General features: G+C 54.5%; 1 protein-coding gene across 8 annotated transcripts in view; it reads right to left on the minus strand.

Annotated features, from left to right (window-relative positions):
• SNED1 (sushi, nidogen and EGF like domains 1) overlaps nt 1–25,156 on the minus strand; it is a 90,359-nt gene that overhangs the window by 16,753 nt on the left and 48,450 nt on the right. For all 8 annotated transcript variants that reach the window (XM_039228499.1, XM_039228497.1, XM_039228496.1 and 5 more), the window contains exons 13-26: nt 19,796–19,912; nt 19,564–19,680; nt 19,296–19,409; nt 18,672–18,845; nt 9,613–9,726; nt 9,173–9,286; nt 8,093–8,206; nt 7,338–7,634; nt 5,720–5,903; nt 3,891–4,003; nt 2,706–2,987; nt 1,510–1,654; nt 1,338–1,420; nt 191–304 (exon numbers count right to left, since the gene is read on the minus strand). In XM_039228499.1, coding sequence (XP_039084430.1) covers nt 191–304; nt 1,338–1,420; nt 1,510–1,654; nt 2,706–2,987; nt 3,891–4,003; nt 5,720–5,903; nt 7,338–7,634; nt 8,093–8,206; nt 9,173–9,286; nt 9,613–9,726; nt 18,672–18,845; nt 19,296–19,409; nt 19,564–19,680; nt 19,796–19,912 — 2,082 coding nt within the window. The remainder of the gene's footprint in view (nt 1–190; nt 305–1,337; nt 1,421–1,509; nt 1,655–2,705; nt 2,988–3,890; nt 4,004–5,719; nt 5,904–7,337; nt 7,635–8,092; nt 8,207–9,172; nt 9,287–9,612; nt 9,727–18,671; nt 18,846–19,295; nt 19,410–19,563; nt 19,681–19,795; nt 19,913–25,156) is intronic.

The raw sequence follows: 25,156 nt of genomic DNA on the forward strand, positions 1-25,156 counted from the left end.
TATGCTTTGGGTGGGGTCCCTCCCAGGCAGGCAGGCCTGGGTGCCGTGGCCCGTGTGGTGAGCCTCACCCTGCCCTGTGTGGCTGCTCCTTGGGCAGCTCCGTGTCTCCCACCACCTCCTGTGGGCGCCCTCCTCACCTACGGCCCTGGCGGCCCTGCTCAGCGCTGAGCGTCCACTCCTGTTGACTTACTTTCCGTGTCCTTGTCGCCACTGCGTTCAGGGAGCTGGAGGGCCAGGCCGACCTGCTCTGGCGCCTGCCTGGGGGCCGCCTCCGTGTTCGCGGGCTGCGCCACAGCCGTGGGCTCTAGGAGACAGGAGAGCGCCCCGGCGTGCTGACCGCACAACCTGCCGCCTCCGGCCCGGGATTGCTCTGGCTCTCCTTGAGCTGCTGCTCTCCCTCAGGGTGGAGGGAGCACATGGGGCCCCGGCCGCCCGCCCCTCACTGGGCCAGAGTCCCAGGGGCCCTCACGCTGCCTCCGGCAGGAGAGCTTTCCTCCCCCTCCTGCTGAGCCTCAGAGCTGCTCTGGTGAAGGTCCCCGGCAGTCCAAGGCCGGGCTGGGTGTCCTGCCTGGCCCGGTGGCCCCATCCCGCTAGGTGGCTGATGTGCTGTCCTTCCTGTGGTCAAATTCTCTCCTCTCTACACCCCTGCTTCTGGGGGCTGTGGTGCCTTCCCCACCTACCCTCAGGCAGACCTTGCACTTGGCCACCCCTATATGCAGGTCTGCTTCCCTGCGAGGCCCTCGCCTGTGTGCTTAATGGCTTTAGGAAGGTGTCCAGAAGCAGCGCAGCCTGTGCAGCCACGCAGACACCTGCCCACGCCCTCCCTGCCCCTGGTCGCCATGTGCGGCTCCTCTGCCAGTCACCCGGGCTGCGACACTCCCACCTGCGCGTCACTCTCCCTTTTCTTCCCTGGTCTGGGCATGTTTGTGTTGGTTGAAGATTCTCACTAAACTGGGAATTGGGTTCTCTGCCAGGGTATCTATGAGGACAGGCCCTGGGTCACGGCGTCCTGAGGACCTTCGGGGCAGGGCAGCCAGTGGGCGGTGGCTCCTGGCCTGCTGTGCCAAGGTCTGTTTGCACACAGGCTCCTGGCCACCCTCTCCCGCTGCAGCCCATGGGAAGCCCACGTGCAGCCCTCAGCCCACACTGCTGTGTCAGGAAGGCTCCTATGAGCCTGTGCAGCTGTGACGGCCTGGCGTTGAATCAGGTCCCTCCTGGAGGTGGTGTCAGGTGCTGGGGTGGTGGGGGTTGGGGGGTGTCCTTAAGCCCTCAGGGTGCCGGGGACAAGGGTTGGATGAGGTGGTGGTGAGGCCACTGGGGCTGGCCGAGACACTCACGTGATCTCACAGTGACCGATTTGCCAGGTGAGCCACCGAACCTGGCACTCACTCGCCCTCTGCCGTCCACGAGCTCTGAGAACCTGCCAAGGGAGTCACCATGGATCACCACCGTGGGGCTTGTGCCTGGGGGCTACCCGCTCCGGTGTGGGGGTGGGGGCTGAGGCTGCACCTGGGGGTCAGGGTCTGAGCTTCGGGGGCATCACGGTCGCTGAGCAGGTGCAGCTCCGGCAGGCGCATGGGGGGCGGTCTGTTTCTGAGCACCCGGGGATGGAGTCCCTCCCTGTGCCAGCGTCTGTCAGCGCCGTCCCTCGGGGCTGCAGGTGGGTGGGAGGGGCGGGTGGCATCCAGTCGGTCGGCCTTCCCTCCACTCTGTCCCCTCGGAGGGCAGGACTGACGAGGGGTGTGTGCGTGCCTGAGATCTCTCAGGCTTGCGGCTCAGAGGCCCTGGGCCCTGTCCTGGCCCAGCTTGGGTCCAGGCTCCCACTCTGCAGGGCGTGGCCAGCCACTCGGACCTGACAGGACACCTCAGCGAGGCCCGAACCCTGCGCACGCCCGGAGCAGGGGAGGGGAGGCGAGGGCGAGGCTCCCCCGTGGGTCCTTGTCGCCTGACTGTGCCCCTGAGCTCTCCCTTGGGCAGGTGCCTGCAGCCGTACTGGGTCTGAACCTCTTGGAGCAGGTGTCTACCTCCTGCGAGGTGCCCGCGTGTCTGCTCTGGGACTCTGTTCTGCCCCAGCCACTGTCCGCCCCACCGTTCTTTCTTCGCGCTCCGTTGCCCTCCCTGCAGCGCGTGTCCAGATGCACGGTCTTCCCACAGCTTGAAGACGTGAGCAGGTTGTATGGGAGCTGGTTCGACCCTGCGGGCCACGTCCTCTGTGCAGCCTCTCTGAGGCTCTTTGCTCCTGGGCTCTTCCCGCCCTCCATCTGTCCGGGCCTCCCCCGGGCCCTCCCTTCCTGTGGCCATCCTGGCCCTCTCTCTCCCATGCTTCTGTCCTTCGGCCATGCCCCAGGGACAAGGTGAGGATCAAGACGCTTGTGTCCCCAAATTCCTAGGGCACTGACCTTGCGCCAACTGCACACATCCTCCCCCCCTGAATTTCACACCCCAAATTCTCCTGAGTTAACACGGTCCTGTTTGGACATTGTCTGTCTGATGTCCGTGGGACAGTTGTGGCCTGTGCCGGGTGAGGGTCCTGGGGCTGAGCCGTCTCTTGGGCAAGGATGCCAGTCCCCAGGATGGCAGCCCAGACACAGGGGCCAGGCTGCACTCACCAGGGCCCCATGGGTCCTGAGCATACCGCGGGGCCTCGCGTGCATGTGTGCATGCGTGGCCGCCCCTCCCCCCGGCCCTGGCAGGGCTGCACTCACAGGTGATGATGTAGAGGTGAGCAGGCTCGCTGTGCACTTGGTCGCCCTCCGCGCTCTGCACGGCTGTCACGGAGAGCTGGTACCGCCGGCCTGGCAGCAGGTCCCGCACCGTGTAGGATGTCAGCCTCCCGTTGGGGACGTAGCGGCTTTTGGTGCTCTGGCTGGTGGTCACATTGATGACATACGCCTCCAGCAAGGTACTTGGAGTGGGGGTGTCCCAGACCACGTGGGCAGAGGTGGCTGTGACTCTGGCAGCGGTCAGGTTTGCTGGAGGCAGCGGCCCTGATAGGCACAGAGTGGGGGAGGGAGGTGGCAGCGGCCCTGATAGGCACGGAGTGGGGGAGGGAGGGGGCAGCGGCCCTGATAGGCACGGAGTGGGGGAGGGAGGGGGCAGGGGCGGGGAGGGTCTTCTGCCACCACCAGGGTCACACGTCTGACTGGATTGCCAAAGCCTCATGTGAAGCCAGTCTGGTCGTTACAGACACCCTTACAGTCCTAAAGGATGGTGTGGAGGGGAGTCTGTAGCCGCACGTCCTCCTGGCCGAGAGGCGCCCCAGAGTGCTGCCCGGGTGCACCCACGGAGCCCCCACCCTGCACAGCCTGTCCATGTCTTCTCCTTTTGGTCCCCTGAGCCTTTTTCTCGTGGGACACAGAAAAGGGGCGTGGGTTAGACAGGCAGGGAGTGGGCCAGGGTCTCAGCCTCAGGGTCAGCGCCCGGGCGCGAGCCTGTGATCACCCCTGCCCCACGGGGCATCCATGTGCCTCCCCGCTGGGCGAGGCCATGCCCAGAACTTCCGTCCTCACCATGCACCCGCCTGTTCACTGGTGCCTTGGGTGCGGACCGCACGGCATGCCAGCCCCTCCCACACGTCGGGCTGGGACCCGGTGGTGAGGGCCAGGCCTCCTGCCCATGAGACACCGTGGGGGTCAGGAGTGGACAGCGTGTGCATTCACCCGCGTGCCCCTCCGGCGTTCGGCTTGTGACCCTTGTCCGGTAGGAGCCCAGGAGCCTCTGGGCGCTGGGTGAATGCACAAGCAGGGGGCTTCCTGAGGAGGCCGCCTTCCCTGGCACCGGAGGGGAAGAGCCCTCTGAGGCACCAGGGCCACTTTGGTAGGACTGGGGCTGGAGGGAGGTGACAGCTGGCAGATTTCCCTCAAGAGCTAAACTCAAGCCACTCTACTCACGCGTCCACACGTGCAGCGGGGCCGAGGCCAGGCTCTCGGTGGGAGGCTCCTGTCCCCCGAGCCCGCTGAGGGCAGTCACCTGGATGGTGTACCTCCTTCCTGGCAGCAGGGCCCTGCAGAGGCGGGGGAAAGACTCCACTGCAGACTGTGACTCTGCCACACAGGTGGGGGAAGGGTTGCGGGTGGCCCTACTGCTGGCCCGGGTGGCCTCCACAAGGACCAGATCTGTGGGCTGAGTGAGGCCTGTGTGACCCTCAGGGGTCTGCTCCCTGGTCCGTCTGTCCAGCACAGAAGGGCCCACGCCTGCCCGGGGTGGCTGTAGTGCCGAGGCTGGTGTTCAGACAGGAGAGGCCAGAAAAGGGCACTTGGAGGTCACTGTGCAGAAAGGGTGACCAAGCAGCCTGACTGCCTGCCTCGGGGACGCCCGTCTGCCAGGGGCCCACGGCTGGAACCCCCTCACGGAGAAGAGGACCTCGCTGCCCCCCGACGTCTGTGTGGCGTGGTGCGTGCTGAGAACCCGCTTCCTCCCAGGCATCCGGAATCGACCCCAGGCCGCGGGGGCCCCGTGCCCAGCCCCCGACAAACACCCTGGGCGCCGCGTCTCTCACGGGCCCCTGGGGGTGGCCTGTGTGAGTCCACGGACGGGGAGGGGTCCCGGGAGCTCAGGCCCGACGTCCCCCGTGTGCCTCTCCCTTCCTGTGCATCCCACCAATTCTGTATTGTGAACCCAGCTGGGAGTGTGCTGAGTCGGGGGGGGGGGGGGAGGCTAGAGAATCACTGAGCCGGGTGGCCTTGGGGACCCTGACACACCAAGTGCCCACCCAGGGCCCCATGTGTGTTTTTGTGACACTGTTTTTTGGAAGTGGGAAGTGTGTACGTCAAGAAAGGTCACGGCAACACTTAAAGGCAAGGAAAGCAGAGTCTTGTCTCCAGCACAGCAGGCGTGGACAGAATGGTGTTGATAAGTCCGCCAACTAGAAACACACAGCTTGGGGGAGCAGAGGGACAGAGCGCCATGCCTGGCTCGCCTGCCCCAGTCCCTGCAGCGCCGGCCTTGCGGACGGCCCTCCCCATGGCCGTGGCCCGTGGCTGCTCTGGGCAGGATGCTGCTGATCTGTCCCCAGAGAGGCGACCTGGCCCGCTGCTGTTGGGTGTGGGCAGTTAGGTGGGCCTGTCCTCTACCGGAGCTGTGTGCACGCTGCAGGCGCAGGGACCCCACGCCGTGGCCAGCTAGTCTTCCTCCCTCCCTCCTGTCTTCCAGCACCGTCCCCCGCAGGTGTCGGACGCCCCTCTGGCTGGTGAAGGCCCACCGGGCCGCCGGGGGCCGAGGCCGTGGAGTGCGAGCCTTCCCTGCGGGCTGTTCGAGCACACTTTGATCCTCAGACGCTTGGAAGGAACTATTTTGTAGTTCCGTTTGCATCTGATTTGTAATAATTCAGCATGAGACGGTCTGAGCCTAGTTTAAGGTTTGACTGTATCATTTGAACAATATAAAAGCGTAAGGCAACCACAGGGGGGCCCATGTTTCCCTTTCAGAGGGGCCTGCGTCACTCAGGCCCAAGGGCTTTGTGCTACCTCCAGGCGGCCCAGTCTCTGTCATTATCTGTGCAGCAGGCAGCACCCCCCAGAGCTTCTGAGCGTCTCTGCAGCCCCATGACGAGGCAGTGCAGGACCGGCAGGCGCCTGGGGACGGGAGGGCAGAGGGCGCACGCACACCCCTTCTTCTCGAGGCAGGCTGGGCTGCTGGGGAACGCAGGGTAAGGACACAGTGGGAGAGAGGAGGAAGCTCGGGGCCGCGAGGGAAGGGAAGGCCGGCCCCGTGCTCTCACCGGAACGTGAACTTGTCCACACTTTTGTCCATGTCGGTGGACTGGTCCTCCTGGGCCTCAGGATCCCGGATGGACACGCGGACACTGCTGACAGTGGCGTGACGGATCCTGTGCAGAGCCCACCGCACTGAGATGGTGCTGGCTGTCACGTTGGTGACCTCAAGGCCCTCAACGGGGCGGGGTCCTGGGGGGCAATGGGCCCCTCAGCTGATGCCGGCACCTCCTCGTCTCCGGGGGAGGGCAGGGGCTTGAGACAATGAGACAAGGCTCAGGAAGTTTGCTGGGGTCACAAAGAGGTGGCCCAAGCGCGGTGCGGGCCCGCCTGGGCTAGCCGGGTGCACCCCTTAGCCACAGCGGGACTAGGGGCAGTCAGGCCCTCGGCTCCTGCCTTGGGTGGGCGGTGCAGCCAGCTCCACCAGAGGCCTGCGGTCTTGCCTATTTAGACATGCCAGGCGGTCGTTTGGACACGCATGGGCCCTGGGAACCCCCTTGTCTTTTGTCTGGCTGACTTGGTCACACTGATGGTGAACGTTTGGGTGAGGCTTGGGCCTAGCGAGCGTAGAGGCTGAGACAATCCTGGGCTGCCACAGGGAAGGGTCTGGTGGGCCACGGGAGCTGGGAGGCAAGCCCTGGGCCCTGGCAAGTGCAGTGTCCAGCCTGGTGGGCACGGCTGCCTCCTGCCCACTGTGCCCCTCTGGGGAGACCCCACTCCGATGGTGGAGGGGGAGGGATGCCACTTCTTCCTCAAGCCATGCCCAGGCTGAGCCCACCCCACCCTACAAGCTCTCTCGGCCCACCTACTGGCCCAAGTTCATTGTCAGTGCCTCTTTCTCATGACATACCTGTCCTGAGTTTCTTATCTCATCCCTCACTCGGCCCTCTGCGTCCTCAGGGTTAGTGTCTGGCTCGGGCTCGCAGGTGATGTTAGGCCACCCTCCCTTCTCCTCCCACTAAGTTCCTCTCCATGCCCCTGAGCGCCCACACGTCCCTCCTACCCAGCCTGAGTCCCCGCTGGTGGGTCATGGCTGTCCTGCCTCGCAGCGCTCTTGCACCTGGCCCTGCCTGACTGCTTTGACCTGTGCCAGCACCTGGTGTGGTGGGTGCAGACCCCCTTGTGTGCTGGCCACAGTGCCACCCAAGGGACCATTGCCTAATCCATGCTCCTTCCTCTAGCCTCCAGCACCCCCTCCCAAAGTCCCCAGGGTCCCCTGGCCCCTGCCCACCATTGACTTCTCCCCTGTAGATCCCGAAGCAGACAATCCAGTTAAGGCCCCAAGGCCTCCCTAGGCTACGTTTCCAGCCACTCTGCCTAGAGGCACCCTCTCTGCCCCCTTTCTCCGAAACTGCCAACAGCAGCCTCCCTCCCCACCCGCTCTGAGCTGCTGTCTCCCCCTCAGCATGTTGGGGTGGCCTCCTGGACCCCGCAACATGGGCTGGCTCATCACAGGTGCCTTCTCAGGGAGCCCCCCACTTCTCCCCTAGCCTCACTCCTAAGCCACCGGCTCTTATCTCTGTTAGCCACTGCCCAGGGGACAGGTTAAGGGTCCCACTGGCGCCTTGGGGTCCCCGGCCAGTGCGCCTCTCCAGCGGCAGCAGGCACGCCCAGCCGGCCACTCACGTGTGCGGACGAGCAGCAGCGCCGGCCTGCTGATGTCGTTCTTGTTGTTGGCGTTGCGCTTGACGGAGACCACGGAGATGTTGTAGGCTCTGCCGGCCGCCAGGGCCCGGAGCTGGTGTGCGGAGCGGCTCCGGTCCACGAAATCTGTGCGGCGGTAGGCACCGTCTGAGGAGGTGTAGGTGACCGCGTAGCCGTCCAGCACCTGCCTGGCCGCCTGGCCTTCAGGTGGACGCCAGGAGATGGAGACCCCACTCTCCTCCACTCGCTCCACCTTGAGGGCCGTTGGTGGGAAGAGCTCTTCAGGGTGTCAGTCAAGAACAAGGGAAGGGTCGTCAGCTGTCGGCCATGGAAGTCTGGCCCCCAGGCAGATGGCTCACCTCGTGGCTCTTGGGCCTGCTATCCCGGGGGGTGGGGGGGGGAGGTGGAGGTGGGGCAGCTGCTGTTGCCTGCATGGACCTCCTCTCTCAGTCTCTGGCCAGTGCCTCCCGGAGGGTCTCAGGTGTGTGTGCACCTGTGACCGAGGGTCTCAGGTGTGTGCGCACCTGTGACCGAGTTTATGCCCCGCCCCTCCCCCCCCCCCCCCCACGCCGGGGTTTTCCTGACCCTCCCTGCTTCTTGGGCAGAGCCTGGATAAGCAGCTGCCTAGACGCTCTGCTCTGGGGGGCTGCTCAGCACTTTGGCTGTCCTCTGGGGTGCCTGTGCCTCCTGGGGAGTGAGGGAGGCCCCACCCCACACTGATGCCTCTGCCACCTCACCTTTGGCGCAGTCCTTGCCCGTGTAGCCCACTTTGCAGGTGCAGCTGTGGGACCCGTTGCTGGCCAGGCAGTAGCCGCGGCCCCCACAGGGGCTGGAGAAGCAGGGGTCACTCACTGGGGGAGAAGAAAGTACTGGTGAACACTGGGGTTTTCCCAGCTCCCCCGGCAGGACCCTTGTCCTTCCTGTGTGGGTGTTTGTGGGGTGGAGGTGGATGGCGCCATCACAGGCAGGGATTTGGGAGGAGACGGAGGGGACACTGTCTGACCGGGGAATGCAGGGCTTGCTGGAGGCCCCACCGAGAGGCGGGGCAGGGGCCCCTTCCATCCTGAGCCAGGCCGTCTCACCACCACTCCATGCCAAGGTGGGCTGGCAGGTGGTGACTCGGGGGTGAGCACAGCGCTGGCCCCTTGTGGGGAGCAGCTGGCAGCCAGGCAGCCAAAGGCCCCAGTTCCCCGCCCCCCGCCGGGACTACAGGCACCGAGGGGTCCTGGACCCCCAGGCCAGCGCTGGGGTCTGGAGGTTCCCAGTGGCGCTGCAGGAGACACGGGCAAACAACCTTATCACTGTCACAGCCACTAACCTCAGTCCTCCGGGTGTGCCCCTGCCCAGCCCAAGCCTGTGCGGTAAGATCCGCTGGCCACCAACGGTCCTGCCGTGCTTCTGCCCAGGCCTCCTCCCCACCCCACCCTGCAGTGCCTGGACGGCACACCTCATCCTCAGTGCAGCCCTCACTGGCCTGCAGCGCGCACCCTGCACAGCACGGTGCCGCCGGCCCGGCCCAGCCCAGCCCAGAGGACAGGCCGGGACGTGCCCCCGGGAGACAGGTGTCCCAGGAGGAGAGTGAGATCAGCAAGGGGAGGGTCATATTGAAGAGGCAGCTCCAGACAGTGGCAAGTCCTATAAGGGAGGAAAATGGGGAGAGTCTCCAGCCGAAGGAGCCGTGAGCTCCAGGACTCGGGGGCTGCGGTGAGCTCCGCCCATCCAGGCTGGACGAGGGGCTGGCTGCGTCTCCTGGGTTGACTGGGGCTTCCGGGGGCGGGGGGAGGGTGGGGAGCAGGGACTTGCTCCCACCTCCCTACCTGTCTCACAGTGGTAGCCGAAGAAGCCCTCTGGGCAGACGCACAGGTAGGCCCCGCCTCCGTTCTCACACCGGCCTCCGTGCAGGCAGGGGCTGGGGTCACAGGCATCCAGCTCTGGAGAACACCCAGAGAGTCGGCCAGAGCCGCAAGGGGGCGTCTGGGGGAGGGAGGAGAGGACAGCGGGAAGAAGGGAAGGGGAGCCGAGGAGAGATGCCAGGCGGGGGGGGGGGGGGGGTGCGCCTGGGCAGAACCCCTCAGCCCTGGGGTCCCTCCCGCCAGGGGGCCTGTCCAGCTGGGCCGTGGGCCCCAGCCCCCTCCCTCTGCTCTCTCAGCGCTCCGGGGTCTAGGCTGGTTGGAAGCAGGTTTGCCCCGGGTGTCGGGGGCATGGCGATTGTGGGTGAGGGCCCGCCGCTCTGGGGACCCACCACAGGCAGCCCTACCTGTCTGGCACTGGGCTCCGGTGAAGCCTGCCGGGCACTGGCAGACAAAGGCCCCCGGGAGGTCCCTGCAGGAGCCTCCATTTCTGCACGGCTGCGTTTGGCACTCGTCTGTCTCTGCAGAGACGGGGCGCTCGTCTGTCTCCGCAGAGACAGGACAGGAGGCTGCATGGCCCTCCACAGGCCCCACGGGCCCCCGGGATTCACGGGTGCCCTGCAGCTTCCGCCTGACACCACCCTTCTCCATTGTCTGCCCAGCAAAGGCTTCCCCCCGCCCCCCAGGTCACTCCGGCATTTCACCATCTGGGCTTCTCCGGGGCCCAGGGGCTTCCCAGGCCTGGCCCTCCCGGGGGCGGCTTCAGAGTCCTACCTAGGGGTGAGGGGCACAGGGCTCGTCCGTCAGTGTACCCCGTAGGCCTCCCCTCCCTCTGCTGGCTTGGAGCACAGGGCCAGGGGTCAGAGCGAGACTCTCTCCACCCCACCTCCTCCACCCCTGAGGCAGAGGCTGCAGAAGGCAAGAGGAGGTCAAGGTCAGCTTGTTCAGCTGGGCTGTCAGTCTCCCTGGGGAGGTGGAGGCAGAGATGTTTGTAAATCTCTGTCCTTCTGGAAGTCAGAGGCAGGAGTCCACGAGCAGGCAGGGGTGGGCCCGGCAGCCTGGGGGTAGGGGCCGAGCCAGCCCCGCAGCCTTCCTCAGCTCACAGTGGGCTCCTTCAGGCCCCGTGCTGGGCACGCACAGCGCCCGCGCGGCCCTGCTGCTTCCGAGGGGCGAGCCCGGTGCACAGGCACCGGGAGGGACCCCAAGATTGAGGCCGTGTTGTGACTGGAGGCAGTGGCTTGAAGCCAAATAAGATGGACGTAAATTAGCTTTGTTCTGAGGAGCCCGACAGAATTCTCCAGCACCTCCCAGTCTCTGGAAGAGGCCAGAAACCGGGCAGGGCCGGACACCTCAGAGGGGAAGCGGTGGGCAGCGGGCCCAGGGACGGCGGGTGCTCGTAATGACCGGCGGGCTCGCACACGTGGAGCGGGCCTTCCCTCGGGAGGCCAGGCCCAGTCCTGCCCGTTTGGGACGCACGACCCCGTGTGAGGCCAGCACACTGGGGAGGAGGCCTTCCCTTTGGAGTATTTGCCGCAGGCTCGCTTTTTATTTTACACTGGGAGGTGTGCTTCCAAATTAAACATTTTCAATTTCTAAGACTTTACTGTTATTGCTCAAAGTGCAAATAGTAAGTGAATGGGAGTGAGCAATGACACCTGGGAGCTACGACGTCCACCGGCTCAGCGGCACGCCGCCCCCCCCCCCCCCACCGGGGACGGAACTTCGGGGCCGCGGTCTCCTTACCTCTTCAGTGTGCCCAGTTTCATGAATCACCCAAACATGCGTGGCTTTCTTTGTGCTACCTATGAACTTTACTAATAGGAAATGGGGGCATAGGCGCTCTTCTCTCAGGAGGCGGGGGGGAGCCTCCACATCGCTGGGGGGGGGGGTCTCTGCTTTCCACCGCGTGAAGATGGGGGCGGCGGCGGCACCCACCACACTTTGTCCGCTGTCGTTTGCTAGGCATTTGGGTTGGTTGTAGACTTTTTGTTGCTATAAAAAAATGCTTCTGTGCTTTCCCTTTCATAGCTCCTGGTATGAGTGGGTACGTTTTGTTGGGTTTAAGCCAGTAAGTGGGATCACAGGGACACAGTGTATACGAGTGGTCGGCTCGACAGGCAGACTGTTAGACCCTTTTCAAGGTGTTCGCCCTGATTTCCACTCTCTCCAGCAGTTCTGGGGAACCCTGGCATCCACGCTCACACCGGCAGATGGCTCTACGGGCTCCGCAGGTTCGTCCGCTGCGTGTGCCCCGCGTGCTTCTGCTGTGTGTCACTGATTACTACTGTCCGTCTGTGTCTGTGGGCATTCAGTGTCTCCTCTCCCATGAAGGCCTACTCAGGGGCTTCGCCAGTTTTCCTATTGGGTTGATTATTTTCTTGCTGATTCATAGAGTTCTTTATATATTCTTGAAACCAGTTATATAGAATCTATATTTCCTGGTTTGTAGCTTATATTTCACTTCCTTCCTCAGGGCTGATGCTTTCAAATTCCTAATTTTTATATGGTCAAAAAATGGTCAAATTCCATTTTTTTGATAGTGCTTTTTTGTGGCTTAAGAAATCTTTCCTAATCCCAAGGCCAAAAAGATACCCTTATTTTCCACATAAAATTTTATAGTTTTAGAAAACATTTAAGCCCTTAATTAATCTGGAATGGATTCTGTGTGTGGTGAAAAGTAGGGGACAATGTAGTATTTCCCCGATTGTGTAACCACGCACTCCAGCTGTCAAGAAGACTGTCTCATGTGCTCTTGGAGAAGTTTATAGTTTCAGCTTTTACATTTATGTCTACAGTTGGCTTCACACATATAAAATTCAGTCATGTTTTGAACAATAGTATATACAATAGTGTTCATTTTATCTTGTTTTCCAAGTGTTTGCTGCCAAGATATGAAAATATCAAGGTTCTGTATACGGTCCCTGTGTCCTGTGACCCCCTTGAATTTGCTTATTTGTTCTGTAGCTTCTTTTGTAGCATTTCTTAGGATTTCCTGTGTGCACAATCATGCCCGTGTGACTTTTATTTCCTTTCCTCGTCTGTGGTACCATCTGGGACGTCCTAGACAGTGTAGGAAGGAATTGGTGAGATGGACACATTTGTCTTATTACCGCTGCAGCGAGGCGCCTCTCGCCGTGAAGTCCTTTGTTAGCAGCGGGTGTTTCGTGGATGCCCTTCATTAGGTTAAAGATCTTCCTTTCCACTCTTAGCTTATCAGGACTTCTAAATAGTCGTTGAATATTTTCAAATGATCTTTCTGCATCTACTGAAATGATTATATGGTTTTCTCCTTCATATCCTAACATGGTGAATAACATTTATAGATTTTCAAGTGTTAAACCGACCTGTGTTCTTGAGATAACTCCCCCTTGGTCGTGATATGTTATCCTTTGTATGTAATACTGGGTTTGATTTAGTAATATTTTGTTAAGATACTTATGTTCATGTTGGTGAGGAATATTAGTCTGTAATTTCAGTTTTTTAAATAACCTCTCTGTCTGGTTTTGCTATCAAGGCAATACTGGCCTCACAAAATGAATTGAAAAGTGCTCTTCCTCCTATATTTTCTAAAATATTTGTGTAGGGTTAGTACTGTTCTTTTCTTCAGTGTTTGTTAGAATTCATCTGTGAAGCAATCCAGTTTTGCCATTTTCTTTGCAGGAAAGTTTTTAATTACAGATTAAATTTCCTTAATAGATATAGGGCTATTCATATTTTTTTTTGTTTATTTTTCTGTCATTTCTAGTAATTTGTGTCTCTCAAGGTAATCCCTTTACATTGTCAGATATATTGGCCTAATGTAGTTTACAATATCTCTTTGTTGTCCTCTAAATGCTGGTAGGATCCTTAGCAATGTCTCTTCTTTCATTCTGATATTGCTAATTTTTCTTTTTTATTCTTGACCAGTATAGCTAGAGGTTTATCAATTTTATTGAACCTTTCAAGGAACCAACTTTTAGTTTCATTGATTTTCTCTGTATAGGTTATTTTATAATTACATTTTATGATTATTAAGATATTAAAATGTAATTTTGTTATAATAATCTATCTCCACTAAACATACTTCATTTCCTGTCATTTCAGTAGTTTGCCTGCAGATTAAAGACAACCTTATCAGCTACAAATACTGACATTTTAACTCCTTATTTACTATTCTCATGACTTTAATTTCTTTTTCTTACTTTATTGCACTGGCTAGTACTTCCGATATAATTTGGATGAGGCTTAGTGACAGTGAGCGTCCTTGTCCCCAGTTTTAAGAGGAATGTCTATTTAGGACAGTGTTTATTTGGAGTTGGAGGAGAAGCAGAGTCAAACTGCCTCAGAAGCTAATTTCCTTCCCCCTGTTGGTAGCTCAGTGTGTCAGAGTCAGATCAACAGAAGCACAGCTTTTGAATTCCAGGTCCTGCCTCTATGTGACAAGGGCCCAGCCACTCCGGTTCCGCAGCTCTCTGGGTGGAGCCTGCAGTCCTTCCCCATGAGGGTGTGAAGCCTTATTGCTTGGCTGCACACAGTATGACCAACCTGGCTGTGCGCAGCCCGAGTGCACCTCTCTGCACACTTCGTGGGTTATGTGGACTCTGCTACTTCTCTCTAAGTTTTTCCTCCAACAAATCCTATATATTTTATACCACATGGCACTAGGTGTGTGTGTGTGTGTGTGTGTTATGTTGTTTTTATCTGGTAAGGAAGTATATCTTTATTCCTTATTTGGTAAGAATTTATTTCATGAACAGGTATAAATTTTGCCAGATGCTTATTATGCATGTATTTAGATATGTATATGCCTTTTCTCCTTCAGTTGGTTAATACAGCAGGTTTTCCAAATATCAAAACTGTTTTTGGCAACAACCCAGCTTGGTATGGAATATATAGTCCTTATAGGCCATTGAATTTCTGCATCTACGTTCATATGTTTAAAAGACTCATAAATTTACTTTCTCCAACTGTCCATATCTGGTGTTGGTAACAAGATTATACTGGCCTCATAGAATAGGTTGGCACATTTTCTTTATTTTCTACTCTCCAGAAGAGCCTCTATAATGATACAATGATCTGTTTCTTGGCAATTTGGTAGAATTTACCTATAGTTTGGTCCTGGAGTTTCTTTGTGGGAAAATGCTTTAACTGCTACTTCAATTCCTTTAGACCTTTTTATAGGATGATGTAGGCTTTCTAAATTTCCTTGAGCCCTTTTTGGTAAGTTATGTTTTTCTATTACAGTATGTCCATTTCTGCTAAGGTTTCAAATTTATTTGTATAGACTAGCTGATAGCATTCTCATTATCTTTTTAACCTCTGCAATATCTGTGGCTGTGTAACCTTTTTCATTAAGAAGGATTTTTATTTGTGCTCTTGGTTTTTCTTGATCAGTTGATAGATGTTTGTCCATTTTCATAGGCTTTTCAAAGAATTGATTTTGGTGTTCTCTGTACTTTTGATTTATGTTTCTTTCGTTAATTATAGCTTTTGTGTTACCTTTTTCTTTCAACTTTCTTTGTATCGCTTGTTGTCTTTTTCCTAACTTCTGAACTCAGACATTTAATTCATTAATTTTTGAACTTTTCTAATTATGTATGTAAGGCTATAAATTTCTAGGGGCAGCCGGCTGGCTTAGTGAGTAGAGTGTGTAACTCTTGACCTCGGGATTGTGGGTTTGAGCCCCACATTGGGTGTAGAGATGACTTAAAACTAAAATATTTTTTAAAAAGCTATAAATGTCCCATGAAGCACCACTTTTGCTACATCACACAAGTGTTTATAGAAAATGATCATTAATATTCATTTAAAAATTTATCACTGTCTGTATTTTTTCTTTGACCCATAAATCAGTTCAAAGTGTCTTTAAAAATATCTAAATGTGGAGATTTAAAATGATCTTCTTCTTAATAAGTTAATATTTTCTGTGTGTTCAGAGAATGAGTTGGTTCAAATTGTTAGCTGTAGTATCTAAATCTGCTTTTCGCTGATTGTCTTTTTTCTTTTTTTGGCTTCTTAACCTGAACTGATGGAGAGAGGTGGTTCAAAGTGCCCCAGTATTAAGGGAAGTCTGTCCGTTCCTTCCTGCAGTCTGTTAATTTTTGCTTTGTACGTATCGACACCATTGCCTTAGATGCTGGAATGTTTATAATGATCTTCTTGGTGAGTTGAATCAATTCTCATTGAAGGAGAGAGACCCCACATCCTTAATGAAGCTTTCTGTCTTACAGTCTGTTTGGGCTGATAGCAGTGTAGCTAAAGTAGCTTCGTTTCTGTGTGTGTATTTATGCGATATTTTTTCCATACTTTTACTTTGTCTTTTTTTATTCTTATGATTTAGGAGTATCTCATCTACAAGAATATAGCTTGTTTTGTTTTGTAATAAATCTGGCAATCTCTTCCATGGTGAATTTAGCTCATTCATATTGATCTGTATTTTTTCTATCATGATCTTAACTCTTTCACTTTTTTCTGATTTTTTTCTGTCTCCTTTTAGATAGTGACAGACTTTACTACAGTATTTGATAATTCTCCCTTCTCATATTGATTACAGAATATTCTAGGTTTATCTTACTATTTAAATAGTATCTTCCCCCCTCCCCCCAATACTCTTTTTTGGTCAGCCTCTGAAGCTGTTTTTGTAAGAGGATTTTTTTTTTTTATTATGCCCTCACATTTGAGTAAAAATTTGACTGGATAAACATTTTTAGGTCTTAAGTTTATTTATTTCAATACTTATCTTGTGTGGTATTTGCTGAGCTTCTTGAATTTGTGGTTGACATATTTTTTCATTTTTAGAAAATAGTCATTATCTTTTCAAATATTTATTTTGCCTATTTTGCACTCTCTTTCTGGGACTCCAATTATGTTCTTGTTTGTTTGATATTTCCCACAGATTTCTTATGCTCTGTTGTTTTTTAAAACATTCATTTATAGGGACACCTGGGGGGCTCAGTCAGTCGAGTGTCCGACTTCGGCTCAGGTCACGATCTCGCGGTCTGTGAGTTCGAGCCCCGCACTGGACTCTGTGCTGACAGCTCAGAGCCTGGAGCTGCTTCAGATTCTGTGTCTCCCTCTCTCTTCCCTCCCTTGCTCATGCTCTGTCTCTCTCAAAAATAAATAAGCATTAAAAAATGTTAAAAATTCATTTATAAGTAATTCATAGTTGATTTTTTCTTTCTGATCTTTAGTTTGAATAATTTTGTCGAGTTCTCTGATTTTCTTCTGTTGTATCCATCCTGTTGGTAAGCGTATCCAGTTTACTCTTCAATGTAGATGTTGTACTTTAAATATCGCTGCCTTAAAAAGTTTTCTTTACTCTGCTCAAATTTGCTATTCTCTTACTGATTTTGCTTCTCTTTAATATATTCATAACGACTGTTTTAGAGTCCTCGTTTAAACAGATGTGGGTCATCTGCAGGCCTGTTTCTATTGACTGTTTCTTGAGATTATATGTCACAATTTCTTGCTTAGACATACTGTATACAAGAGCAGAGACCAAAGCAGAAAATACCTACCCTGTGCCTAGCACAGGCTTCCTCTATCCTGAGCTGGGCAGTGAGACTGAGGAGCTTGTCTCTGATGTCATCGGGAAGTGAGCTGGGCCTGGCACGTTAGAGCCAGGCCATGATTGGTGTCAGATGCTTGAGAGTTGGGACAGCCCCCCCCCCCCCCCCCAGGAGGACTGGGGATCTCGGCCTTGTGAGAGTATGAAATTTCTCTTTGCTTTCAGGACTGGCCCCTGGCTTCCCACGCGCTTAGTGAAAGTCCTGTGGGGGAGGACTAGTGGGTGCTGGGCACTTGCTCCACATCTGCGACCCCTGATGCCAACCCACCATGCTTGTCACATACTCATTAAAAAGTGTAGTTGGATTTCCCCAGCTCCTCGAAGTGCTCTGTCCACGGTGGATTTGCTCCTGGGATGCATCCTGGGATGATGGCAGCCTCAGTGTTTCTCACCCGGGAAGGGCTCATCTGTGTGCTCGGCGATCTGGTAGGTTAAATGATAAGGTTTTGCAGGTTGCCTGGTCCCTTGATGGTGCAGTGAGAGTGACAGTGTTTTGTGACTGTCCGCATCCTAACTGAATGGATCTCTTCAGTTTAAATGTGTCATTTCATCATCTTACACTGATGTCATTGCTGAGACGTCTGTGCCCATCGGATTACTGTTCCTTTGAAGATTCTTGTTCCTTTTTTCTCTAGACATTTTAAGAAATTTTTCTGTCTCTGATATTCTTAAATTTTGCTGTAATGTGCTGATGTTCCTCTTTTCTCCTGTTTGCTGTTCTGGGCCCTGCAGGCTGTGGGGCCCGCCTGTCACTCGGGCTGAGCTCCTCGGTTGCTCAAATGCTTCCCTGTGGTTTTATTTTTCTCTCCTTCTGGACTCCAGTTGCCTCGGTGTTGGCATATGCGCTTCCGCCCTCCACGCGCCTGCATTTCCTCTGCTCTACACACACCTCCCTGCTTCTCTGGCAGAGAATTCCCCAGACGGGTCTTTCAACTCATTAACGTCATCAGTATCCATTTGTAAATCGTGACTGTGATTTCAACTATTACAGTTTTTCCGTACTCTCTTTCCCACTTTCTTTTGTTAAAGATGATGTATTGACCCTGTTTATTTAAGACCAGGGCCATCTTCCCCCGTGTCTATCTGTTGTGTCTACTTCTGTGCTTGTCCACCTTCTTTCTTTTGCTCCCAAATATTTGCTGTCTGGAATTTATTGCTGTTACCGTTGGAGAGGGGTGGTCCCCCAGACAGTAAGCACCCGCCCCGGGCGCTGGGAAGGACAGGGGGAAAGCAAAGTATGTGGGGTAGGCAGCCCCCTCTGTCCTCAGAATCGTCACCCATGTGGGGCCGCACGGCAGCGCGCTGGGAGAGGGTGGCACCAGTGTGCGCCCCCCCATCTCTGGGTGCTGTCACGGTCCCTAAGCAACTTTGTTTAAAACTCCTTGCTTTGTGAAGATGTGTTAACATCACACAGATGTTCTGATGGACAGAGTTAGGGATGCAGTGGAATACACGTGCAGGGGTGCTCATGAGCCCGTGTCTGCAGGGGCGTCGGGTAGTGGGGGGACGCCCCCAGGCCATGGCCCTGGTGCACTGTGGGAGCCTGGAGGGGACACTGTCTGGAGTGTCCTCCTCCCACAGATGTGGGCGTCCAGGGGGCCTTGTTCAAAGGGGGGCCTGCCCTGAGTCCCCATCTGCCCCTTGAGGACTCTGCCCTGGGCCACCTCCTGGCCTGAGCTCCTTCATCTGCACAGTCGGCATATGGGTGGGACGCCTCACTCTGAGGACAGGGAGGCCCTTACTGAAGTCATCACCACCTTCACCACAGGGTCGTGACCTCGCTTTGTGGGAGGAGGGGGAGGGGCAGGGTCAGAACTGTGGCCCCTGTGCTCCCCAGGGTGGCCCCGGTGAGGAGGGTGTGGACCTGGCTGGCTCTGCCCGCCCGCCCGCCTGCCCTGCCCCGGAGGGCCTGCGGATCACCGTTGCACTGCGGAGGTTCGCTCCAGACGCCCTGGGGCTGGCAGACTCGGATGTGGTTGGGGGAGCTCAGGCTGTAGCCGTGGTCACACTTGTACAGGGCCACCGAGCCCGGCCGAGTGCCATTGAAGCGCAGTGTGGCATGCTCCACCTCTGCCGGGGGGCCGCAGTCCACCTCTGGAAGGACACAGTGGCCCTGTCCTGCACTGCGATGCATCTGCGGGGGGCCTCTCCCCCTGGGCTCTGCTCTCTGTCCCACAGGGCCACAGGGGCTGGGACCCTTCCCCCCTCCACTCTGCTCTCTGTCCCACAGGGCCACAGGGGCTGGGACCCTTCTCCCCTCCACTCTGCTCTCTGTCCCACGGGGCCACAGGGGCTGGGGCCCTTCCCCCTCCGCTCTGCCTATGTCCCACGGGGCCACAGGGGCTGGGACCCTTCCCCCTCCGCTCTGCCTCTGTACCACAGGGCCTGGGAACTTTATCCCTTCCAGGTGGAAGTGCCTCGACTTCCAGGACTGGCTGCCCATTGGATTTTCCTTCTTTTCCCTCCCCTCCTCTGGCCCTGCTCTGCTCTTTTGGGATTAGGAAGTGATCCCATGCCCTCCACCCCAACTCCCAGCCCTCTCACCCGCCTGGCACCGGCGTCCCATGTACCCTGCTTGGCAGTGGCAGGAGAAGTCTGTGCCCAGGTCCTCACAGGTACCCCCGTTCATGCAGGGGCTCCGGAAGCAGGGGGAGGGGGCTGCAAGGACGCAAGGGATCACCATCACTGGGACCCCCCCCCCCCCCGGCCCCGACCACCTTGGGGCTCCAGGGGAGCCCTGCCTCCCGCTCCCGCCCACCAGGAGGACATGCCAACTCAGGCGCCCTGGCCCGCTGGCCTCCGCTCGCCTTACCTATCTCGCAGTGCCGCCCGGAGAAGCCTGGGGGACAGTCACACTTGTATTTGCCGATGTAGTGAAAGCAGGTGCCGCCGTTGTGACAGGGCCCCGAGGCGCAGGAGTCTGGCTTCCCTGGAAACAGAGGGCCCGCCTCCGAGTCAGGTGTCGGGGTTCCCGCAGTGCCCCTCCCCCGACCCTCCCCCACCCCCACCCTGTCCGGGCCGATTCCGGCCGGCAGGGGGCGCACCGATCTCACAGTGCCTCCCGGTGAAGCGGTAGGGGCAGCTGCAGTGGTAGTCGCTGCCCGCCTCCTTGCACGTGCCCCCGTTCCGGCAGGGCGCTGAGCTGCACAGGCGTGGCCGGGCTGGGGGGGCGAGAAACACACGCACGCAGGGGCGGGTGAGCAAGCGCCGGCCTCCCGGCCCTGCAGCTCCCGTGGCACCGGCCCACGTCTTCGCGGCCTGCGGGCCCCGTGCGCCCAGAAGGCCGGGACCCTTGGGGACCCTCTGCCCACCCATCCTCTCTTTCTGCCCAGGCTCTGGGGACCACTGGGCCCTTCCTGGTGGAGAACTGGCCCCAGTGCAACAGGCACTGCGGCCGCCTTTCTGCACGGCAGGTGACGGCAGCCGGCAAGGAGCCCGGCTGATGCCACGCTGGAATCCACGGCAGTCCCAGTCCCAGTTTTTAAAGGTTTTTGTTTTTTTTTTTTAATTTAAAGTTTAGTTAGTTAACATGCAGTGCAATATTGGTTTCGTGAGTACAATTCAGTGATTCATCCCTTACATACAACACCCAGTGCTCATCCCAACAAGTGCCCTCCTAATGCCCATCCCCCATCTAGCCCATCCCCCACTCCTCCCCCGTAACCCTCAGTTTGTTCTCTACCGTTAAGAGTCTCTTATGGTTGACTCTTAAATACAGAGAACAAACTGAGGGTGGGTGGGGGTGGGGGAGAAGGGAAAGTGGTGATGGGCATTGAGGAGGGCACTTGCTGGGATGAGCACTGGGTGTTGTATGTAAGGGGTGAAGCACGGGAATCTACCCCAAAAACCAAGAGCACACCGTGCACACTGTATGTTAGCCAACCTGACAACAAATTATATTTTAAAAAAAAAGCATCATGGTTTCTTTCCCTCTTTTCTCTTCTCCCTACTTCCCCTGTGTTCATCTATTTTGTTCTTAAATGCCACGTAGAAGTGAAAGCATATGATATTTGTCTTTCTCTGATTGACTTATTTCACTTAGCGTAATACCCTCTAGATCCATCCACGTTGTTGCAAATGGCAAGATTTCATTCTTTTTGGTGGCTAGGGAATATTCCATTTATATATATATATATTTGCCACATCTTCTTTATCCATTTGTCACTCAGTGGAAATTTGTGTTCTTTCTGTAGTTTGGCTATTGCTGATAATGCTGCTGTAAAGCATTGGGGGTCACACACCCCTTTGAATTTGTATTTATGTCTCCTTTGGGTAAATACCTAATAATGTAATTACTAGATTGTAGGGTAGTTCTACTTTTGGGTTTTTGAGGAGCCTCCACACTGTTCTCCACGGCGGCTGCACCAGTTTGCATTCCCACCAGCAATGCAGGAGGCTCCCCTTTCCCTGCATCCTCCCCAACACCTGTTAATTTGAGCCGTTCTGACAGGTGTGAGGTGGTGTCTCATTGTGCTTTTGATTTGTATTTCCCTGATGATGAGCAGCGAGCATCTTTTCATGTGTGTGTTGGCCATCTGGATGTCTTTTTTGGAAAAGTCTGTTCATGTCTTCTGTGCATTTCTTAACTGGGTTGTCTTTTGGGTGTTGAGTTTGAAGTTCTCATAGATTTTGGATATTAAGCCTTTATTAGATATGTCATTTGCAAATATCTTCCCCCATCCCATAGGCTGCCTTTAGGTTTTGTTGACTGTTTCCTTCGCTGTGCAGAAGCTTTTTATCTTGATGAGGTCCCAATAGTTCAAGTTTGCTTTTGTTTCCCTTGCCTCTGGCCAAGGTCAAAGAGGTTGCCTGTGTTCTTCTCTAGGATTTTGATGGTTTTCTGCCTACCATTTAGGTCTTTTGTCCATTTGGAATTTATTTTTGTGTGCGGTGTAAGAAAGCGGTCCATTTTCATTCTTATGCGTGTCGCTGTCCAGTGTTCCCAACACCATTTCCTGAAGAGACCGTATTTTTTCCATTGGATATTCTTTTCTGCTTTGTCGAAGATGAGTTGGCCATGTAGCTGTGAGTCCATTTCTGAGTTTTCTATTCTGTTCCAGTGATCTATGTGTCTGTTTTAATGCCAGTCCCACACTGTCATCATGACTACAGCTTTGTAGGACAGCGATTGTAACGCTTCCAGTTTTGTATTTCTTTTTCAGAACTGCTTTTTCAGAATTCGGCTCTTTTGGTCCCATAGGAATTTTAGGATTGTTTGTTCTAGCTCTGCAAAACATGCTGACGGTATTTTGACAGGGATTGCACTGAATGTGTAGATTGCTTTGGGTAGTACAGACATTTTAACAATGCTTGTTCTTCTAATCCATAAGCATGGAATAGTTTTCCATTTCTTTGTGTCGTCTTCAATTTCTTTCATAAATGTTCTAACTTTTCAGGTACGGATCTTTTACCTTTTTGGTTAGGTTTCCTCCTATGTGTCTAATTGTAAATGGGATCAATTCCATGATTTCTTTTTCTGCTGCTATGTTATTGGTGAATAGAAATGCAACCAATTGCTGTACACTGATTTTATATCTTGTAACTTTGTTGAATTCATGTATTAGTTCTAGCAATTTTTAATAGAGTCTTTCCGGTTTTCTACATAGAGTATCATGTTATCTGTAAATAGTGAAAGTTTGACTTTTTCCTTGCTGATTTGGATGCCTTTTATTTCTTTCTGTCGTCTGATTGCTGAGGCTGATTTCCAGGACCACATTACGTGGTACTGTGTTAAATAGTAATAAGGGAAAGGGACGACCCTGTCTTGTTCCCGACAGTAGGAAAAAGGCTCTCAGTTTTTCTCCACCGAAGATGATATTTTAGCTGTGGGTCTTCTGTATATGGCCTATATGGTGTTGGGGTATGTTCCTTCTATCCCTACTTTGTTGAGAGTTTTTATCAAGAATGGAGGCTGTAATGGGGTGCCAGGGGGGCTCAGTCGGTTAAGCGTCTGACTTCGGCTCAGGTCATGATCTCACAGTTCGTGGGTTCGAGCCCCGCGTCAGGCTCTGTGCTGACAGCTCAGAGCCTGGAGCTGCTTCAGATTCTGTGTTTCCCTCTCTCTCTGACTCTCCCCTGCTCACGCTGTCTCTCTCTCTCTCTCTCTCTCTCTCTCTCTCAGAAATAAATAAAACATTAAAAATTTAAAAAAAAGATTAGAGGCTGTATTTTGTTAAAAGTTTTTTTCTGAATCTTTTGACAGGATCATATGGTTTCTACCCTTTCTTCTATTAATGTGTGTATCACAGTGACTGATTTGTAGATATTGAACCAGCCCTGCAGCCCAGGAATAAATCCCACTTGATTATGGTAAATAATTCTTTTAAGGTACTGTTTAATTCAATTTGCCATATCTTGTTGAGAATTTTTGCATCCATGTTCATTAGGAATATTGGCGTATAATTCTCCTTTTTAGTGGAGTCTTTGTCTGGTTTTGGAATCAAGGTAATGCTGGCTTCATGGAATGAATTTGGAGGCCCTTCTTACATTTGTATTTTTGGGGAACAGTTTGTGAAGAGTAGGTATTAACTCTTCTTTAAGTTTCTGTTAGTGGGGCGGCTGGGTGGCTCAGCTGGTTAAACATCCGACTTCAGCTCAAGTCATGATCTTGTGGTTTGTGGGTTTGCGCCCCGCGTCGGGCTCCGTGCTGACAGCTCAGAGCCTGGAGCCTGCTTCGGATTCTGTGTCTCCTTCTCTCTCTCTCTCTCTCAAAAATAAATAAATAAACATTAAAATAATTTAAATGTCTGGTAAAGTTCCCTGAGAAGCCATCTAGCCCAGGACTTTTGTTTGGAGATTTTTGATTACAGAGTAAATTTCTTTGCTGGTTCTGGGTCTGTTCAAATATTCTGTTTCTTCCTGTTTGAGTTTGGGTAGTTAGTGAGTTTCTAGGAATTTGTCCATTTCTTCCAGATTGCCCAGTTTGTTGGCATATAGTTTTTCAGGGTATTCTCTTACAATTGTATTTCTGTGGTGTTGGTTGTGATCTCTCCCCTTTCATTCATGATTTTATCTGTTTGGTTCCAATCTGGATAGGGGTCTATTCATTCTGTTTGTTCTTTCAGAAAACCAGCTCTTGGGTTCATTGGTCTCTTCTACTGTTTGTTTCTATATTGTTTACGTCTGCTCTAATCTTCGTTTCCCTTCTACTGCTGCTTTGGGCTTTATTTGCTGCTCCGTTTCCAGCTCCTTTAGGTGTAAGTTTTGGTTGTATAGTTGGGGCCTTTCTCGCTTCTTGGGACAGGCCTGAGTCGCAGCAGTTCCATTTTGGTTGGGTTTTCTGTGCCCATCCTGGCGCGGGTGCGTGTTCTCTGCGCCCTGACGGCCTCCCCGGGCCCTGAGGGGCTTGTGCGCCCGTGGCTGTGCATGCGGCGTCCACATATTTACAGATGTGAATCGAGTGGCATGTCGGTCCCTCCACCCTGAGGAATGGCACCTCCACAGGCCCTGGGGCTTCTCTTTGGACACTCCCTCCTCCTCTTGCAGGGGTGGCCGGAGCTGTGGGGGTTCCCTGGGTCAGAGTGGCAGGGGCCTGCCCTTGGGGCCCCCTTGAGAGCAGAAGAGACTTCCAGGTAAAGCCACTGAGGCCTCTGTTCCCTGGATGAATGAGGGCAGGAGGGGGCCGAGAGGGCTGTGTGTGGCCCCAGCGCTGAGCGCCAGGAGAAGGGCCCGTGGCCAGCTGGGCGCTGAGCAAGGGGCGCCGCTGCAGAGTCCTGAGCTTGGCTTCTGCCTGCACAGAAAGCACAGTCGGCGGGGCGCTGGCGAGGACAGCGATGCCCGCCACGTTCTGTTTTGTTTGTTTATTGTGAGAGAGAGAGAGAGCGAGTGAGCAGGGGAGAGGGGCGGAGAGGATCCTGAGCAGACTCCGTGCCACCAGCACAGAGCCCAGCGTGGGACTTGAACTCATGAACCGTGAGTGAGATCATGGCCTGAGCCGAAATCCAGAGTCTCATACTCAACATGCTGAGCCACTCAGGTGCCCGCCCACCACGTTCTTACACAAGAACATGTCTGCTCTTAAGTGGCTAAATGTTGATATCTTCCAAGTTCAATTAGATTTAATAAAGACCTAATTAAATTAAAAAAGTCAAAGATTCTAAAATCCATTTGGAAAAATGCTGAGCAGGAAATGAGGAAAGCCCATTCCGAGGAAAACCAGGTCGTGGCCAGGAGGCCACAGAGCAGAACTAACTAAATAAGCAACACTCAGTGGGGAGGTGGCGCCGGCCTGAAACCCCGAGAGTGGGCGGCCAAGTGATTCAGGGTGAGTGGGGCCTCTGTGCCGTGCCCTGCCCTCCCCCTCTGCCCTCCCTCCCCTCCCCTGCCCTCCCCCTCTGCCCTCCCCCCTCCCCTGCCCTCCCCCTCTGCCCTCCCTCCCCTCCCCTGCCCTCCCCCTCTGCCCTCCC

The sequence above is a fragment of the Hyaena hyaena genome, unplaced genomic scaffold (assembly GCF_003009895.1).
Source record: "Hyaena hyaena isolate Hyena2069 unplaced genomic scaffold, ASM300989v1 scaffold_31, whole genome shotgun sequence".
NCBI lineage: Eukaryota > Metazoa > Chordata > Mammalia > Carnivora > Hyaenidae > Hyaena > Hyaena hyaena.